General features: G+C 46.0%; 1 protein-coding gene across 2 annotated transcripts in view; it reads left to right on the top strand.

Annotated features, from left to right (window-relative positions):
* Positions 1-19957, top strand: part of CDCP1 (CUB domain containing protein 1) — a 63064-nt gene that overhangs the window by 16723 nt on the left and 26384 nt on the right. Inside the window, exons 2-4 of one of the 2 annotated variants that reach the window (XM_017654540.3) lie at positions 8037-8246; positions 13018-13380; positions 14304-14672. In XM_017654540.3, coding sequence (XP_017510029.3) covers positions 8037-8246; positions 13018-13380; positions 14304-14672 — 942 coding nt within the window. The remainder of the gene's footprint in view (positions 1-8036; positions 8247-13017; positions 13381-14303; positions 14673-19957) is intronic. The other variant, XM_073232508.1, reaches the window with a different exon arrangement.

The following is a 19957-nucleotide window of genomic DNA, read 5'->3' as shown; positions in this document are numbered from 1 at the left end:
CCTGCTGCTACTGCCTGGGTCTTTGTCCCTACCCTGGCCTCCCCAGTGCAGTCCTGTGTCCGAGTCCCACCCTGGGGGAAAGCCGCACTTCATCACCCCCAGGCCCTTTATTGATAACTGTGGTTGATGTCCCATCCTTCTTGCTGTGGTAACTGATCATTGAGTTGAGTGTATGGGCTGAAGATGTGGCCCTTCCTGTAGGAGAGCCTATGATGTTCTAACAGTAGAATAGTGCACAAGTTCTTATAACCACCCGGGATGGGCCTCAGTTGGGAGGTGCACATGCGTCAGGGGCTGGGGAATGGGAAGGTCACCTGTCCACCTGTCCTGTCACCCACCTCTTCTTCCTCCAGACTTCCAACACTAGCCTGAAGCATTCCCCTAGATTGGCCCAGCCCCACACTTGTACCAGCTTCTTTGTGGGATGCCTGTGGGCAGCCATCATTCTATGTCCCTCTGCCTCTGAGAAACAGAATGAGGGAAGATTTGCCCTGCTGCCTCAATGGGCTGCTTTTCCCAAGCAAGACCAGAGAGCTAGGCGGGTGGAGTGGGGAGGGGGCCGGCTGGAGGTCCTGCTTAATTTCCAAACCAATGAAAAGTAGCTTTGCCCAGAATAGGTGGGTGTCTATCCAAGAGGAGGCGTTTTCTTCCAAGCCAAACCAGGGGCCAGGGTTGAGATCCTCTCATGCAAACTAAAGGAGAAGGAATCAGGTAGATTTGGGTAATTCTCCTAAGCTTAGGTCTGATCTTGCTGTGAGCCTCACTTATGGTGGCCTCCAGAAGTGAGCCTGTGGGCGGGGACTTCAGCAGGATGCCTCTCTGCACTAGCCCTTTACACCCACTGCTTTTTCCAGAGTCATGATTGCTTTTCTTCTGCCACCAGCTTAGCCACATGCCTGCCACAACCCCCAGGCAAGCCTCATGAAGCCATAGAGCCATCAGCAGCTAAACGTGCCAGTTTCCCTTACCCAGGTCCTTGCACTGAGATGCTGCCAAAAAAAAAATGCACAGAAGAACCACACCCCAAACATTGCAAATTGCAGAGAACTTTAAATCTTGAGTTTAAATTCAAGTTACACTTTGAAATTATTTTGAGATGAGAAAGGATTTGTAGTAAGGTGTTTTGCCTGTTTAACCATTTTCATTTATATTTCTATAAATTACATAGTATATTTTTGATATCCTAGAGATCCCTTGGGAGCCAGCACCTGGGAAATGCTTATTCTGCTGGGACTGACTTTGTTGGTGAGAAGAAACCACCCTATCACAAAGTTCCAGGCTGTGTGTGGGATTCCCTGGGCAGGGTGGCCTGGATGCACAGTCATTTATCATGTGCTGGACTGCATTGTCAGGCTGGTCAGGCACCCAGCCTGGCCCTGCCTCTTCCCAATTGTTACGGGCCTGGGCAAGTTGCTTAACCTCTCTGACTTTCTTCATCTGTAAAATGGAGATTAATAGTAGCACCTACTCTGAAGTGGTTGTGGGAATTTATACATACATATGCAAGCGTGGAGCCTGCATGTAGTGAGCACTCCCTGCAACTTCACTGTAGTTAGCATGTAGGCAGGCCTGGGGTCTTGATTCCAAAGGCTCCTCATCCAAGAGACATGGGTTAGTTCCTGAAAAAGCAACTTGTGTTCTGCTTTATGTGAATGTGGGAAATTAGTTGGGTGGACTTGCTGCCACTGGAGAGACTTTCCAGAACAGTTCACCTACTGTAAACAGGCCTGGCCAAGTCCATGCAAATAGATGTAGGCTGTCTAACCTTCTGTCCCTCCACTGCCTTCAGGCCTCGGTGCCTCAGGCCTACTGGACTAGTAGGACTCAGAGTTTTGGGTATGGCTGTCTGGCACTGCTCCACAGAACGCCCCATTAAACGGGTCTGTGTTGGTGTTGATGCCAAGCCCCTGGTGTCAGGCAGTACTCCACACACTTCATAATGGCAGCATGCCCTCCTTTTCTGCAGGTTGACTTGCCCAGCCTTGGCTGCTTCCATGGTGGCTGTGGGAGTGGAGAGGGCAGGGGTGCTCCAGTTGCACCAGAATGTCCCAGCTGCCTCCTGGGCTCATAAGCATGGGGAAATGAGGTCATGCTCCTGAGCCTCAAAGGGGTGCTGTAGTCATAGGAGTCAACACATACAGAAGGGCCTTACAAACCAGTGAGCAGGGCCAGGCCAGGGCAGGGCAGGCGTGGGAATCTAAGGAGGCACTCGCACCTGCACAGTCCTGGCAGTGAGTGCCTCCGTGAAGTCTGCCGACCCCGGTCCTGTCCCTTACCTGCCTCTCCTTCGGCCCCAGCCAGCCAGCTGGACTCGGAGCTTCACACTGAGAGCCAAGCTTCTGCTGTGGTTGTTTTCCTGCTTAACACCCTTCAGCCCTGCTAGTAGGAGTAGTTGTAATACACTGTCATTCATAATATCAACAATAATGACTGCCTGGCCCCATTCTAAGCCCTTTATAGGTATTATTAAGTCATTTAGACCTTATGACAAGTCCATATTAATCCTCTTTGCAGATGGGGAAAGTGAGGCACAGAGAGCCAGGGGACTCACCCAAGGGGACACAGCTGGCAAGTGACAGAGCCAGGGACTGACCCCCGACAGTCAGATTCCAGAATCCAAGCTCTTAACCACCACACAAAGCTGCTAAAATGTGCTGGTCCCACTGGGTGAAGTACAAACCCCATGGCCAACAAACACGCCCCTTCCTGGCCTGGCACCTGCTCCGTCTCCAGCCTCCACCCTATTTCCCTTGTCCTCCTGCCAGCCCAGACTCCCTGGAGTGGCGCCAAGGAAGCCATGTCCTTAGCACACCTTTGACTGCCCTTCTTATTCCCTCCACCTATCCTTCCTGACACCTGTCTTACCACCTCTGGCTGGAAAACTCCTATTCATTCTTTAAGACCCAGCTTAAGTCATGCCTCCTCTGTGAAGCTTTCCTTGACCACTTCCCCCAGATAGTTAATAGCTGACCTTCAGGGTCTCCCAAGTACCTTGACCTTTCTTTGGTGTCTTCAAGTTGCTGATTATCAGGCAGATGTGCAATTCAACTTAACTGAATTCAGCAATAGCTCCCTGCAGGGAATAAAAGCAGGAGAAATCATATAAATGGAGTGAGATCCCCACAGGGTGGATGTGAGGTGGAAGGGTGAATCGCTGTCCCTTCTGCTTGTGTCAGTTCCTCAGACTGTCATGGTAAGAGCATCCTGTGCTCTGAGACAGCATCCACAATTTAACAAAATGTATTTGTAAACCTGGCCCCTAAAAGCAAATCACAGCTTTGGTGCTCAACCTGAGGAGCAGAGACAGGCTGCACGGGTGAGTGAGCTCTGCAGCTGGCGAGCTGCTGAGAAAGGGATGCTGGTCTGCGGTGTAACGTCTTCCTCAGAAAGGATGGCGCTAGTTTTCCCAGAAGTGATTTTCTCCTTAGGGGTTGGCTTTGGAGTCTGACTCCCACGCAGGCTGTGACTGATTAGCCAGTGCTGATTCACGCTTCTACTGCTCACTTTCTGCGTCTGCTTCCCTCAACATCCTGGGCCCCCCTCCAGGGCACCATCTGTCTTAATATGTGTCTCCTGGTACCTCGACTGTGCCCAGTCCTGCCCGGGAGCGACGTGGTTCATCATGGTTGGACAGACAGACTGAATGGGAGCCACGCCCACCCCCCCTGGGAAACCACACCCAGAATTGAGGCAGCTGGCTCCGACCCATCTAAAAACTGTTAAATCACATTTGCCAGTCTTTTAAATGGTATTTGAAAATTCTGGAAGCAGAAAACTTCCCTAGTGTTTATCTGGTGGAATCTCCTCTTGGATTTGTTTCCCTTGCAAAGAAATAGGATGGCAGGGAAAATTAAGAAAAAACAGGGGTGTTTATATAATATCCTGTGACATGTGATTAACGAATGGTGAATAATGAATGGTGATTAAAACAATTGGGAATTCCCACCTGAGAAACTGCTGGTGAGGCAGAAACCAGCAAAGCTGGCCTAATAAGGAGAGGTCTGAGGCAGGAGAGTGAGAAGAGGGCTGACTCACGAGCCCACCACAAGCTTTCCCGAAGCGCTGGCTTGGGAGCCCACGCCTTGCAGTCATGAGGGTCAGCCTGCATCTCTTTGAGCCTGTAGAACCTCAGAAATCATGCCAGAATCTGGAGCTTTGTCTGGGTTCTGTGAACGTGGGTAGATCTTCTGAAACACTACACCAATGAAATACCAAGTTCCTGGGAAGACAGAAGAAAGATGTTGAGAAAGAAAACACCCAACCATTTTCTTTATATTACAGTACATTTAACAAGCACTCAGGTGTACTTGCCGACTGGGGTTGGCAGTGGCAGGAAGCTGAGGTTTATTCCGCAGCTTTGGAATTTCTAGTTTCAAAGTATGATTAATAGTGGTGAGTGGGGAAGAAGGAAAATGTGCAAACAAGATGTCATTCTCAAACTCCAAGCGTTTGTGATTAAATGAGTTATTGTGCTCAACCAGTGGGGATCTCTCTGCTACTTTTACTGAAGTGAAGGAAGTACTTCTAGAGTGGTAGAACTGATGGGGGGTGGGGTAAGGGAAGTCCAGATTTCAAGTATGTACGTGGTTGAATCATTACCTTCTCCCTTCCGTTGTCTTCCTCCTCCTGCTGATATATTTATCACTGAGGATGGGGTTGGGGTGGGGGTGGGGCACGGTTTGAAAATGACAGTCCTATGGATGATATGCCCTTGACAGACCCATAGACCAATGGAACAGACTAGAGAGCCCAGATATAAACCCAAGCATATATGGTCAATTAATATATGATAAAGGAGCCATGGACATATAATGGGGAAATAACAGCCTCTTCAACAGCTGGTGTTGGCAAAACTGGATAGCTACATGCAAGAGAATGGAATTGGATTATTGTCTAACCCCATACACAAAAGTAAACTCAAAATGTATCAAAGACCTGAATGTAAGTCATGAAACCATACAACTCTTAGAAGAAACATAGGTAAAAATCTCTTGAATATAAACATGAGCAACATTTTCCTGAACTCATCTCCTCGGGCATGGGAAAGAAAATAAAAGATGAACAAATGGGACTACATCATGCTAAAAAGCTTCTGTACAGCAAAGGACACTATCAGCAGAACAAAAAGGGCATCCTACAGTATGGGAGAATATATTTGTAAGTGACATATCTGACAAGGGGTTAACATCCAAAATATATAAAGAACTCATATGCCTCAACACCCAAAAGGAAATAACCTGATTAAGAAATGGGTGGAGGATATGAAGAGAATTCTCCAAAGAAGAAATTCACATGGCCAACAGGCACATGAAAAGATGCTCCACATCACTAATCATCAGGGAAATGCAAATTAAAACTACAATGAGATATCACCTCACGCCAGTTAGGATGCCAACATAGAAAAGACTAGGAACATCAAGTGCTGGCAAGGATGTGGAGAAAGGGGAACCCTCCTACACTGCTGGTGGGAATGTAAACTATTTCAACCATTGTGGAAAGCAGTATGGAGGTTCCTCAAAAAAATAAAAATAGAAATACCATTTGACCCAGGAATTCCACTCCAAGGAATTTACCCTAAGAATGCAGGAGCCCAGTCTCAAAAAGACATATGCACCCCTATGTTTACTGCAGCACTATTCATAATAGCCAAGAAATGGAAGCAACCTAAGTATCCATCAGTAGGTGAGTGGATAAAGAAGATGTGGTACATATACACAATGGAATATTATTCAGCCAAAAGAAGAAAACAAATCCTACCATTTGCAACAACATGGATGGAGCTGGAGAGTATTACGCTCAGTGAAATAAGCCAGGCGGAGAGGGACAAGTACCAAATGAGTTCACTCATCTGTGGAGTATAAGAACAAAGAAAAACTGAAGGAACAAAACAGCAGCAGAATCACAGAACCCAAGAACATAATGTAGCAGTGGGGCACAGGGAAGGCAGTATATCACAGAGAAGACAAGTAGTGTTTCCATAGCATCTTACTACGCTTATGGACAGTGACTGTAATGGGGTATGTGGGGGAGATTTGATAATGGGGGGAGTCTAGTAACCACAATGTTGCTCATGTAATTGTATATTAATGATACCAAAAAAAAAAATAGGCAAAGATGGCCTGCGCACAGTGACCAAGGCAGAGAGGGGTACAAGCTGAGGCTGGAGAGATGAGTTTTGCTCCAAAAAACCAAATGTAAGTCATCTTGAAAACCAAGCCATGATGGCAGCAGTGCTGGTGCCCTGGAGCTCCAAAAGACATTCACTGCCAGGCCATAGCTGGAAATGCTTCCAGTTGCAGCCACTTCTCACTCCAGTACTGATTGTAGACTCCAAGCTGGCGGGAGCGTAGATTGACTCTAGCCCACCCTGCTAATGTTACAAGAGGGCAAAGTTCTTAACCTGATAAACAGGGGAGGGGGGATATTTGCAGTTCATTATCACAGATTGAGAAATCAGTTTCTATCTACGTAAAGAGCTGCTAGCTGGCAAGCCTGTAGCAGAGCAAACAGGGCTGGAAGAGGTATAGGAAGAGCTTGACAAAAATCCATACTTGATCACACACAGCTTCTGGGCTAGGGAATAATTCAGGTGCACTCATACAGTGCCTGTAGGGGGAGAAATGCATGCAACTTTCATGCAGACTAGCAATTCTGGTAAAATTAATGCACACATGGCTGGCCAAAAACTAGAAAGAACTCAAATGTCAGTCAACAAGTGTATGGACAAATAAATCATAGTCTATCCAGACAACAGAATGTTACTCATTAATAAAAGGTATAAACCACTTATCTGTGCAATAATGTGGATCAATCTCAGAAACATAGAACAAAGAAGCCAGGTACAAAGGGAATATGTTATAGGATTCCATTTATATGAAGATCTGCATAAGGCAAACCTAACTGATAACTTTCTGGGATCGGAAGGGGAGGTTGATTGCAAAGGGGGAGCAAGGGAACTTTGGGGGTGATGAAAATTTTTTATGTCTTAATTGTGATATACACAGTTATCACTGTGAATGCCCATTTGTCAAAACTCTTAAAATGAATGGATCCTTTTAAATTTATGTAAGTTACATCTACATAAAGATTTAAAAATAACTTTTCAAAAGGAGGGGGCTAAAGCATAGCTGGAAAACAAAGGAAAACTTTTCATTAGATTGCTGTCCATCAGCCAAATGCTTACCAAGCACCTTCTGTGTACAGGCACCCAGCAGGTACGAACGTCTCTTTGCACCAGAACACACTGGGCAGAGGCACTGACTCCAGCCCCAAGAGTCTCTGTGAGTCCCTGGGTTCCCCCCATGGCCCCACTTACAGGCAAGCATCCTGTCATCGCTACTCCCCGGCTGTCAGCCATCGGAGACCCACAGTTAGGAGCTGACCAGGATAGTGGCAGTGACTAACCACAGAAGTGAAGTGGCTCTTCATTTTAGTCTGAGAGTATTTAAAAATCAATAAAGCAAAGAGACCGAGAAGGAGGTTGGGCTTGTTCATGAACCACGGCCCCACCCTATCTGGTTTTCGTGCCTCTGTTCCTTAACTAACCCCCATCTTACTTGCTTGGTGTTGCTTATTTGTTCAGATCATTTTGCTGAGTCTCAGTCAGAGATATTAGCATTATTTTGCTCTAACTTTCCAATTTATTAACACGGTATGTTTATATCTAATTTCTGCAAAAGTTCTAGCGTCCACTGCTATGTATTTTATGTATGTATGCACTGGGTGTATGAAGTGCTCAGGGCAGAAGACAGCAGCTCTTGGCAGATAAGCACATCCACAGATGGGCAGTTTCTTTGTGTGGTTTTAGAAAAATTAATAAGCCAAACAAGAGACACTTGTCAGTGGCCAACCAGCAATGGCCTGGTTCTTTCCGACTGGCAAAGACAGCACCATTGCTTTACACTGTCCCCCTTCTCAGACCAGGAGGGAAGGAACAAAGGTGTCAAAGAGGATGTCCTTCCAGACCAGTGGAGGGGCTGGCAGCAGGTCTGCAGACGTGGTCCTCCTGCTCACTCCATTTTTCTCCCTTCTTTCAGACGCTTCTGAGATTGCTCTGCCCCCTGGAAGCGGCATTACCGTTCTTATAAAGCCTGGGACCCTAAGGCTGCCAGATAAGCCCTGTTCCATTATCGTTTCTAAGAGACTTACAGCCACATTGCTCATCAAACCTGGAGTTAAAACGGGCTTTTCCTTTAGCTGCCAGAATCCAGAGAATCACTTTGTCATTGAGATCCAGAAGAATATTGGTAAGTACACACCTGTGGACTGTTGGTCTCCCTGCCTCTCCTTCCTATACTAAGCTGGCCTCTAATGTTAGGGAGGTAAGATTGATTCTGAAACCCTGCACTCTATTTAGCTGTTTTGTGGCCAGTCACAGTTCTAAGTACTTTACCGGGTTGAGCTGTTTAATCTTCAAAGTAGCCCTATGAGAAGTTCATAGAGACTAACTTACCTAGGGTGGCACAGCTGATAAGTAGCCACAGGACTTACCCAGGTGTCCTGGCTTCTGCAGGAATCTTTGCCTGTGAGCACGTCACACTGTTCCTTAACGGAGCTACAGATCTTCAGGTTGTTCTGCCCGATGTGCTGAAACATCTGGCTGGTGAGAAGCAAAAGTCAAGGGAGATGGAGGATAGGAGAATTGGAAAGTTGAGGAGGTAAGAGTGAAGAAACGGGTCCATGAGGCACAGTGGAAAAAACAACAGCTTTGGAGGCTAAGGAGCTGAGTTTGTCTTCCAACTCCAGGCCTACTGACTGACCCAATCGCGTGGCTTCGTATGCTTTACTTAACTGCTTTGTGACTTAGTTTTCTAGTCTGTAAGGTCAGATTCATTGTTCTAGCCAACAGGGGTCTCAAGAGGGTGAAATAAATGAATGGACTGAAAGTGTTGAACACACAGGAATTAAACTGTGGACATTTGGTATTATTATTCATAAGTTGAGCTTCAGAAAGGAGATTGACATAAATAATAATCAGGCAGAAAGAACTGAATGTACGGTTTCCCAGTCATTTTCATGGTGGCCATTCCAACTAGGAAGTAACAGGCATAGTAACAACCTTGAGAGCCCTATCCATTATCCAAAGCTATGTTCACGAGATTTCCTTAACTGAAAACAAATGAATGGGGCAATAGATCATGAAGCAAGAAACGGGGTAAAAATCAACCTTAGGAAAGAGGAATTCAGAAAAATAAAAGAAGTGAAAATACTTAAAAGCAGAGTTAAAGCTATATTTGATAACTAAAACCAAAACCTGTTTCTCTATAAAGGCCAGTTAAATAAACAAGTCTCTGACTAGTCTCCTGGCAAAAAGAATGAGAAAATACACATATGCAGCATTGAAAGTATAAAAATATTGATTGACATATACAGAGGTAATTTCTAAAAGTGTAAGCATCTATGTACAACATTATGATAGTAAGTGTGAAAATCTGAATAAAACAAATTATTTTCAGGGGAAAAAATGGGCCTTACTGATTCATGGAAAGGTAGGAAACCTGGAGAGATAAATAACCAAGGAGAAGATTGGGGAAAATGTCCAGGATGGAGGACAGCAGGGTTTGGGTTCAGGATGGTTTCATAGAGGATCCTATACACTTCAAGAAGGTAGCCTCTATATTTAAACCATTCTAGAGGAGGATTAGCAAACCTTTTCCGTAAAAGGCCAGGTAGTAAATATTTTCAGTGTTGTAGGTTAGATGGTCTCTGTCACACATACTCAGTTCTGCTGTTAGGGCATGAAATCAGTCACAGCAGGTACACAAAGGGGCCATCATGTCCCACGTGTTTTTTCCCACTGGCATGTATCTGGCTGGATAGGACCCATGATCTGTGGTTTGCTTAACCCCATCCTAGAGTGAGAGAGAGGTGAAGTTTCAGTTCCTTTTAAAGCTCTTGCAACCCTGACCTCAAAATCTGCCAAAGCATTAAAAAAGAAAACCATAGGCCAATCTCTTATGAATATACATGTAAAAAGATCCTTAAAAAATTATAAAGTATATCAAATCCAAAAAACACATTAAAAGACTAAAGCAGTAAGAGTAGGGAGGGTTCTCTGAAAGAATCATCAGAAAGCTAGTTCACCATTTCCAAATTGGTTAATATCATGCTTTGCATCATTAGGTGAGAGAAAAAACTGCTTATCATCTTTATAGATGACTGTTTTCAATGAAACACTCAGTAAATGAGAAAAAGGAATATTTTCTTAATTCAATGGAGTCTATCAACAGCTGATAGAAAATACATGCAACATCAGATGTAGAAGCATTACTAATAAAACAAGGAACAGCATAAGGATTCCCACTACACATGATATTGCTCACCATTATCTGGAAGTTCTAATTAAGTATTTAGGAATAATCTTAATAAGCACATAGAATGGATATGAAGCAAAATATAAAATGTCACTGAGAAACAAAAGGAAGATGCAAATAAATGGGGAGATGCACCACGTTCCTTGATGAAGTATTTTTTTAAATGTTGATTCTCCCCCAAATTAATTTATCAATTTAAGTCAATACAATTAAAATCTCAGTGAAGCTTTTACAGAGCTGAGGAGAATGCCAATGCATTTAAGAATCCAGTGGCATTGTGTGTTGCTGTTAAATGAATGACATAAATCTGTATTTGATATGGAAGTTTTGCCCATTGAAAATAATACAGCTTAATTGTAGAACAGTTTGTGTATTCAGTCTCACTTTATTAACTACACACATATGCATGCATAATCATAAAGAGCCCCAGAATCTGAAGGGGTAAATACCAAAATGCTAACCTTTTATCATAGTGGTATATTATACCTGTAGTGGGTAGGGAAGGGGACAGTTGTCATCCATTTTCTTCTCTGTTCTTCCATACTGTCATTTTTTAACAAGCATGCTTTACTTTGTAATCAGGTAAATAAATAAAGTGACTGCTATTTTGAAAAAGGAACAAGTCAAGCATTTAGGTGCATCAGTCTCAATCCTTACATGAGACACATGATTTACTATATTAGTAAAAACCCATCCTCACAATTTCTGAAAATGATAAGAAAATACTAATTTTTAATATAGTAAATATAGATGCTGAACTCAAGTTAGTGTTCTGCCTGCCCCTCATTTTAAAACCTTCCCTGAATAAGCTTATTTCACACCTATGTTGTTATCCCTTCTTAAATAGTCCCATTAAAATTAATGAAAGTAGATGTCGGGGCTGGGAAAATGAGTTGTGAATCCCTCCCAAAATGACACTTCTCCATCCTCTGGATGGGAATCATTTCATTTATTTAAATGTTGGTACTGGCCGGGGAACAGGAGACGTGGAGCACTTGGGTTTTGATTGCTCTTACCTGTGCACCCATCCTAAAAAGCAAAGCTCCTACCAACAAGTTAACAGTGGCTTTCTCAGCCTGCTTCTCCAGTGTCACATGGTTGGTAGCAGACGGGGATTCTGACTCCAGGTTCTTGGTATGGAATTCAGCCAGAATCTCCCAGGTGGCCCAGACAAGTGCATTTTTTAACTATCATCCAGGTGAGTGTGTTGTGGGACCAGGGCTGAGAACCAGTGCCTAAAAGGGCTAAGTGATCGCCTCAGGAGTACAGAGCCCAGCAGGAGCAAATCCCTCTGGCCCTGGGCACACTGGAGATGTGGGTGGAAAGCTATGAAAGAGGTGGCTTGAAATAAACAATGAAGTTTCCATCAGCTCCTTAAAATAGGTACTGCCTTCACCGACACAGAGAGGCTAATTTTAGCCACATTTGTCACCTTGTATTGGTTTGGCAACACACTGCATTAGCACGAACACCGGTTGACTATAGCCTGGGCTTTTGTCCTGGGGTTGTGTGTCACCCAGATGCCAGGGGTGCTTTGCAAAAACGAGAGGTTGGGCTTGCATTACCTCTGGAGTCCTAGACAGCTTTGGAATTCTCCCATAATGCCACATCAGATTGGCAGTACTTTGAATTGCCTCGCATCAGATTGGCGGTACTTTGAAATGCCCCACTGGAGCAGCAATAAAGATTCACAGATGATTACTACAGCAGCCAGAGCCCATCACAACTTTCAGAGTCCCTGTGCTCCTGACGAGAAGCCTTACTGTGTCGTTGCCTGCTTTTCATTACTTCCTCCCTGTGCTCCCTCTTACTTCCTCCTTGACAGCAATGTTTCTCACTTTGTTTTAAAATGCTTGGGAAACTAAAGTATGTCCAAGGATGTCAATCATTAATCTCATAAGAAAATTCAGCTGCAGGGGTAATACCCTTATTAAAGCCATGAGGCAGGAAGATAATTGCATTTGCAAGTTCCATCTGTGAAGGGGCTTGTCTGTTCATAGTGTACTCTGTATGTTGATGGGAAAACCAGTTTTAAAAGGTGAGGCCTGGCACTGTGCCCTAAAAATTGTGAAAGTGTGCCTCTCTCAGGTCAGGGGAAATAGGATGACTCCAGGCCCGGACTCCATGGCAGAAGGCCTTGCTCTGCCTTCCCGGAAGCCCCGGGCAGAGGCCCCCGACCGGGCTCCAGTAACTCCATCCAGAAAGCACAGTCCTTAGGAGGTGTCTTGGGTCTGGCTGCCTGGGCACAGAGGCTGACAGAGGGACTTTTCAGTCATTCCCTGGGAAAGTGCCTTCGAAGAAGCCTATGCAGAGGTGAGGAAAGCAGGAGGGAGCCAGGGAAGATAAAAGCAGAGGTGTGGTTTTAGCTGAGGTGTGGCCTCAGACTGAGGCTGGTGCATGAGTGGCATCACCAGGTCAGGTCACTTAAAGCACAGAGATCAAGCCTTGTCACCGCTGCACTGGGCAGTGATTGGCCAGAGGCTGCTGTTCCCCTTGGGATGCAAGTGAGGCTACAGTGAGACTTGCTCAGGCTTCTCTGGCCCAATGCAGCATCCTGAGCCAAGGCACTTCCCCAGAGGAAGATGAGCCACAGGCCACCAGCCAGCAGCCCACCTGCTGGAGCCCCCAGTCTGCTGCAGGGGTGAGGAGGAGCGTGAGTGGCTGGTAGTGTTTGTGACCAAGGTTGCTTCTGTGCCTATTGCAGACTGCCTGGCAGGCCCGTGTCCTTTTGGGGAGATGCAGCTTCAGCCTTCCACGCTGGTGCTGCCCACCCTCAACAGAACTTTCATCTGGGACGTGAAAGCTCACAAGAGCATCGGCCTAGAGCTGCAGTTCGCCCTTCCTCGCCTGAGGCAGGTTGGGCCAGGGGAGAGCTGCCCGGACGGAGTCACCCACTCCATCAGCGGTTACATTGATGCCACTGAGGTCAGGATTGGAACCTTCTGCAGCAACGGCACCGTGTCCCGGATCAAAATGCAGGAAGAAGTGAAAATGGCCTTACACCTGCCATGGTTCCATGACAGAAATGTCTCTGGCTTCAGCATTGCCAACCGTTCATCTATAAAGCGTGAGCCCGCCACTCCCTCCCCACCACTTGCTGATGTTGAAACATACAAAATCACCATTGTTCTGGGTCAGAAAAGGCCAGATGTGGGCGGTTTTGTGTGATTCAGCCTGAATAGCTTAATAGAGGATCCCAAGCTTCTGTAAGTGATGCAGGCTACTCACTCATGGTATGGATTCACCCTTACTCTTCTCTGTTAACAAAGTGGGTGGCAACTCTCTCTTCTTTGTCCTTTGTGCATTTGAGGTTTATTTTCAGAGAGTCAAGTGGGGATGGTTCTACAGACCTACCTTGATCCGTTTCTAATTTCTTTGTCCTATCTTCTGTCTCTCTCACACTTTCTGTAATTGTATCAATGGTGTGCTTGAGCTGGTTCACACCAGCTCACAAGAGCTGATTGGTACATGTTCAAGAATTTTATGAACTCATGTTAAACAGAGCCATTAATAAAAATAAAATAATGTGAACTTACAATAAAATTAGTTTGGGAACAAAGGTAATAAACACTCAAAACTCATCACTTCCTAATTATTTCACTACATTTTACTGTTAGCTGTGCTCAGAGGTTATTTATGTTGATTGTATCTGTGGGGTGGAAATGCCACATGACGGGTAGCTGTGCCATCTCCTCCTGACCTCATGTTCAGTCACATCACATTGATAGCTTGAAGTCAGTCATGGTGGGAGGGTTTACACCAGGAAGTAAGCAGACACTACAAATTCAGGCTTTTTTTTCCTGATGGGTAGGTCATTAAACAGCTACTGCAGACCACTAACACCCTTGCCATGCCAGACCCAGCCCTGCTTCTCAGGACCTGAGAACCGCCTTCACATCTTCTCTAACCCCCCTGCCCCTCAGCTGTGGACAACCCGGGCAGCCTCTAATTGCCTCCTGTTCTTTCTTGATTGGGTTCCGCTCCCAACAGGACTGTGCATCATCGAATCTGTCTTTGAGGGTGAAGGCTCTGCAACCCTGATGTCCGCCAACTACCCAGAAGGCTTCCCTGAGGACGAGCTCATGACGTGGCAGTTTGTCCTTCCCGCACACCTGCGGGCAAGTGTCTCCTTCCTCCATTTCAATGTCTCCAACTGCGAGAAGAAGGAGGAGAGGGTTGAGTACTACATTCCAGGCTCCACCACCAACCCCGAAGTGTTCAAGCTGGAGGACCAGCAGCCTGGGAACATGGCTGGGAATTTCAACCTCTCTCTGCAGGGCTGTGACCAAGATGCCCAAAATCCGGGGATCCTCCGGCTGCAGTTCCAAGTTTTGGTCCAACATCCACAAAATGAGAGCAGTAAGTGAGCCTCGCTGCCCTTCTCCTCCTCCCCCATCTCCTTCTTTCCTTCCTGGGGCTGCTTCTTGGGGTGAGATTCCCTTCCTATTCCTCACCTGTGCTCTGGAACACCTGGACTGTGGACCCTGCTTCACGAAGTGTGCTTCCAAGGTAAGACAGTTTCAGTGGCAAATGCCTGGTGTGCCATCCACCTCAGACACAGACACAAAATGGCATTCTGGGTGCTATACCGTTTTTAATGAAGGCATTGGTAAGTTACCTCCTAGATTTCATGTGTTGGCCTTATACTGTGAATGGGGATGCCAACAGCACCGTCAGCAGTAATAAGGATAGCGAACACTGCTACTGGCTGAGTGCCCCATACCATGGGCACACATTGCGTGCCAAGCCCTTCCTGAACCACACCTTACAAGGCCTCAGTTAATCCTTATTACAGTCCTGCAGGGGAGGCAGGAATTACCTTCATTTTCTGATGAGAATCCAGGAGGTTCAGAGAAGGTATGGAACTAGCCCAACATCACACAGCTTGGCAGGAGCAGAGCAGGCTCAGAACTCAGAACCTGTGTTCTGGAACATAATGAACCCCAGGTGGGCGGATGAGAACTAGGTTGCCCATCATTCCACACACATTTCCTGAGATGTCATGAACCTAGAGAAGGGGAGTCAGGGCCAAAGCTGGGGCAAGGTGAAGTGCCTAGGATGCAGCCCTGAAGGATGCACCCACTGCAGCTGCAATCTCAGGGTTGTGTAAGTGCAAGGCCAGCCCCCGGAGCAAGTGCCTCCTTCAGCTTTGCTCCCTGGGTGCCTTGCTTGCCTCACCCAAGTCCTGGCTCTGCCAAGAGTGGTACCGACCTTGAAATGAAAGGTACAAGGTGAGTTCAAAACGGCTGCTCCTGGTGTTTGTCTGTGAAGGAGCAAGTTGCCAAGTAGTCTTGAACCAGGATGTCTCTGACATGTGCTGAGGCTGGGTCCTGTCCAGAGGGCTGATCCTCAGCGTCGTTTTTATTAGTATTCACTTCCAGAAGTAGGCAGAGCCAGGCAGAAAAATAAAGTGGGAATATGGAATGACATGGTGTTTGTTTTTGTTGGGCTGATAAGCATGTGAAAAGTGACAATGTGAAATTATCTCGTGGGATTGCCCAGTTGGCACTGCCTTGGGAATGCCTTCCTGGTATCCATTGGGGCCCAACTCCTTGGGAAGCTGTAGCTCCACCCATTTCTTGACTCAAGATTCCTTCTAATTTATAGTAACTATATAGAATGCAATAATGTGTGTATGTGAGTGTGTGTATGTGTGCCCACTGACACATTTTTATGATCCCACTATCACAATTGTATAGTCAGGATGTTGAAAACAGCCATGAACGGATTTGGAAATGGAGTAGGTAGAGTTTTAAAAGACAGAGGGATTTGTTTTTCATCTCCGTCATGGTGAAGTGCTTCTGATAAATTCTGTTTCCTGTAACATCAGCAGGGTTAATTCTTAAAACTAATCAATTTGTCAGACATGCTACAAATAGCATCGAGATGGGTATGGCATTAGTTTTCAGGTAAATAAAGAGTGATTAACTACAGTTGAGAGGTGTTTAACAATGTCATGACTGTACATAAAGTAGGGTTTGCATTTTTCTAGATGAATGAGTGAGCTTGGCCAGCAGGAATATCTTTGGCAATAAAATTAGACTGGGCTGAACTCCCTGAGACCTCCAATTTCTGGGTAGCTGTGACTTGATCCTGTGAACCCCAGTGTGGACCCTAAAATTCAAGGGATTGCCCAAGGCAGCCAGTCCTGTGCAACCACGTGTTTGTCTAGTCATTCTTAGCTCTCCTTTATTTGATAAATTTGTGCAGGCTGCTTGTTTTACAGGCAGCATAGCCCAGTGATTGGGGTTACCTATTCTGGAGTTGGCCTATGTGGGTTTGAATCCTGGTTCCCCTACTTATAGCGTGACCACAGGCAAGTCACTTAACTTCTGTGTGACTCAGCTCTTCATCTTAAAAGAGGGTTCATAGGCCTGCCCTTGAAGGGGTGTTGTGAGAATGAAAGGAAGTGGCACAGTACCCAGAAAGTAGTAAACACTCTTTAAATGTTATCCTGCAGGGTTCTGGGTCAAGGAAAGGACACAAGATTGAGAGGAGATGTGGCACTTGTCCTTAGAGATCAGGCTGTGGCCCCGAAGAGTTTCAAGATATACAGGAGGCAGGAGGTCCCTTTCCAGAAGGAGTTTCAATGGTGTGTGATGGGGTTCAAGGCGGGGCGTGCACCTGAGGCTGGCAGGAACACCCAGAGGAGTCCTGTGGCAGAACCTGACTCTTCCCAAGCTGCTCAGGGGGCCCCAGATGGTGTGTGCCCCTGTTTGCCACAGGAAGGGACCCTGTGTTGCTTCTGCTCTTTCTCAGCTTTGGAGACAGGGAAGACGAAGCTGGAGCTTTCCAGGAGACTGAGTCCTGTGGCCGGAGCCTCTGCCCTTGCTGCTGGAGGAGAGCCTCCTGGGGCTGGTCCCCTTGTGAGTCCTCCTGCTGTACCCCCTGAGCCCAGGCCAGGGTCTCTTGTCCCTGACTTGACCTTCCTTTGTCCCCAACAGTGGGAAACAACTGCCCAGACCCAAGCCTCTGCTCAAGGAGCACACATGTGAGTGGTTTGCATGGCCACACACCATATTATATTTGTCCATATGTCAGTGGCCCTCTAAACTCCTCTCAGTCAGGAATCTTGTCTTATTCTCCAACTTCCTACACCCACCACAGTTCCCAGCACATTCTAGTCCCTTTATAATGTTGTCTGAATCTCAGGAGACAGTCTCTTGTCTAAAGTGGCTCTGGAACCAGAGGCTGTTCAAAGGCACCATCCACTGGAAGGGGCAGGGCCATGAGGGTACAGTGGGGCACCCAGGACAGTGGCTGCTTGGGAAGTCAGATGAGAACAGCATCAGAAAGGAGAGCAGAGGCAGAGCTGGGAGACCTTCTCAGCAAAGAGAGTGGCTGTCACAGCACCACGTACAGCCAGAGCTGCAGTGAGGGCCTGGGCAGCTGTCAGAGCCCCTGGCCAACCCAGGCTCATTAGCCACAGCAGGACCTAACCACAGTGGGCCAAGGCTGCAGAAAAGAAGTGATTTCTGAAGGTGGACAGCAGACAGATGTTACTTTGAACCCACTTGTCTGCTAAGTAAGAAAAATTGTAACTATCCATCTTCTCTCCACTTTGCTGAAAAATATCAGATTGGCTCAAAGTAGACCCCAGAGGACTCCTATAGGGAATATCTTTCCTGGCTTGACTACAAACATCCTGTGTCCTGAGATGAGTAGTGTTCGAGCTGCCGTAGGCCTGAGGAGTCACTGATCTGGCCAGCTGTGACCTTATTTGTGAGCACTGATGTCTTAGGTTGTCCACGATGTGCAGTGCAGTGATGTTTGAGAGCTCGGTTCATGTTTGTCTCTGCCAAACAAATCTTGTTCTTAGGCAGATGCACCCACTTCTTTTTTGATAGTATAATACTACCATGTCATTCCTGGTATTATTACCACTTCATTACCAGGAGATATAAGAAGTAATTCTGGTCCTCCTGGAGTTTCATTTACTAGTGTCTCTATTGTCCCAAGCAACTTGTTCCTCTTTATATTATTTCTGAAAGGTTCACATGGCCCTGCTGATAGTGATCATGTGCGTTAATTGAAGTCTGCCTGTTTAGACTATTTCCTTTAGCGGAAGCAGCCTGCCAGCCTACTGCTTGACATGTCCTCACATCTTCCACTAGCTTTTGGAAGATACGTTTACTTGCTCTGAAAGTACCAAATAGACTAGAATCTTCAAAAACCATTGGCTTCTGGGTTACCATGATTCAAAAAAGTTGGAAGGATGTGAGTTTCCAGCACGTTACATGGTGGAGAGCTCCCACCAACCCTTTCTGGGCAAAGGCTGGTTGTGGAAACAGTCACATTGCTTCTTCATCAGCTTTTATACCTTCAAAAGGCACCTGGATCCCTTAAAGAAATGTTGGCTTTGCTTTTGTTTTTTTGTTGGGTAACTCATTCTCTGTGAGTCTTTCATTTGTCCTGGCAGAGTGGACATATAATGTGGCCCCCGTCTTATTCCCAGGAGTCCCATTTTCATTTTAAATTAAGAAATTGCTATCTGTAGGTATCACAAATGATTAGGGCCTTTGTAAAACGTCAGACAGTAACCTGACCCCTCCAAAGGTCCCCAGTGTCAAGAAGTATCAAACAGTGGCAGTTTGTCTTTTTTTGGCTCAAATGTTTCTTATATGAAGGAAACATCTGCAGTGTTGCAGAAAGAATATAGGATTCTTCTGCAGCAGGAAACTCCAAATTACAGATCTGCCCTCCAGCAGAGGCACCTTGAGCCACGAATTTGAGTCCCTCCATGGTCCCCTCTTCCGGCTGTAAACTGGCAGCAGCCACACCTGCCTGTGCTCCCATTGTGAGGGTGGGGTCACAAATTGTCATGGTGCAGAGAAGACACTGCATAAAAATCTGTCTCGTCTGCCTGTAGATTTATGAATGTTAATAGTGACGTTTCCATGGAAAGTACCCCATCTGCAAGAGTGAGGCCGCATGTGCCCACCCTGCTTTGCCTGCTGCAGCTGCCTATGCCAGCACTCTCAGACAGCAAGTGAATTCATTGTGTCTGCCTCTTGAGCTACTTTGAGATCCAACTAAGGAAAGTGTGGAAAGAAGTCGTATAAAATGAGTAATGCATGGGATGTATATGCAAACCAGAATGTGGAATACAGTGTGTTATTACAGAGAGCCAGGGGCCTCCTGACATGAGAATGGAAGGTCTGGCTTACTCCAGAATCAGCACTGTTTTTCTTGATGAATTGCACTCTCGTTTTGGCCCAACTGCTGGGTGTTTCATCACTGTCCATTTGATTATTGCACAATAACTTTCAAAAAAGATATGAACTGTGAAACCACGGTACCATTTCACATCCACCATCATGGTTAAAGAAGCTAAGCTGGCAACACCAAATGATGGTGAGAATGTAGAGGTTGGACCCTCATACACTGCTGGCAGAGTGTAAAATGGTGCGATTGCTTATCAGAACGATCCGGCAGTTTCTTACAAAGTTAAACTTATACCTCCCTGTGACCTAGAAATTCTACTCTTAGGTTTTTACTCAAGAGAAATGAAGCCATGTATCTACTCAAAGACTTAAAAATATATATATGTACAGCCATCTTCTTCAAAGAAGTCAAACATGGAATGACATAAATCTTCATCAATAGAACAGATGAACAAATGCAGTACATTCATTCTGTGGAAT

This window comes from Manis javanica, chromosome 3 (assembly GCF_040802235.1).
Source record: "Manis javanica isolate MJ-LG chromosome 3, MJ_LKY, whole genome shotgun sequence".
In the NCBI taxonomy this organism is placed as follows: domain Eukaryota; kingdom Metazoa; phylum Chordata; class Mammalia; order Pholidota; family Manidae; genus Manis; species Manis javanica.
This window is presented reverse-complemented; position numbering and strand designations above follow the sequence as displayed.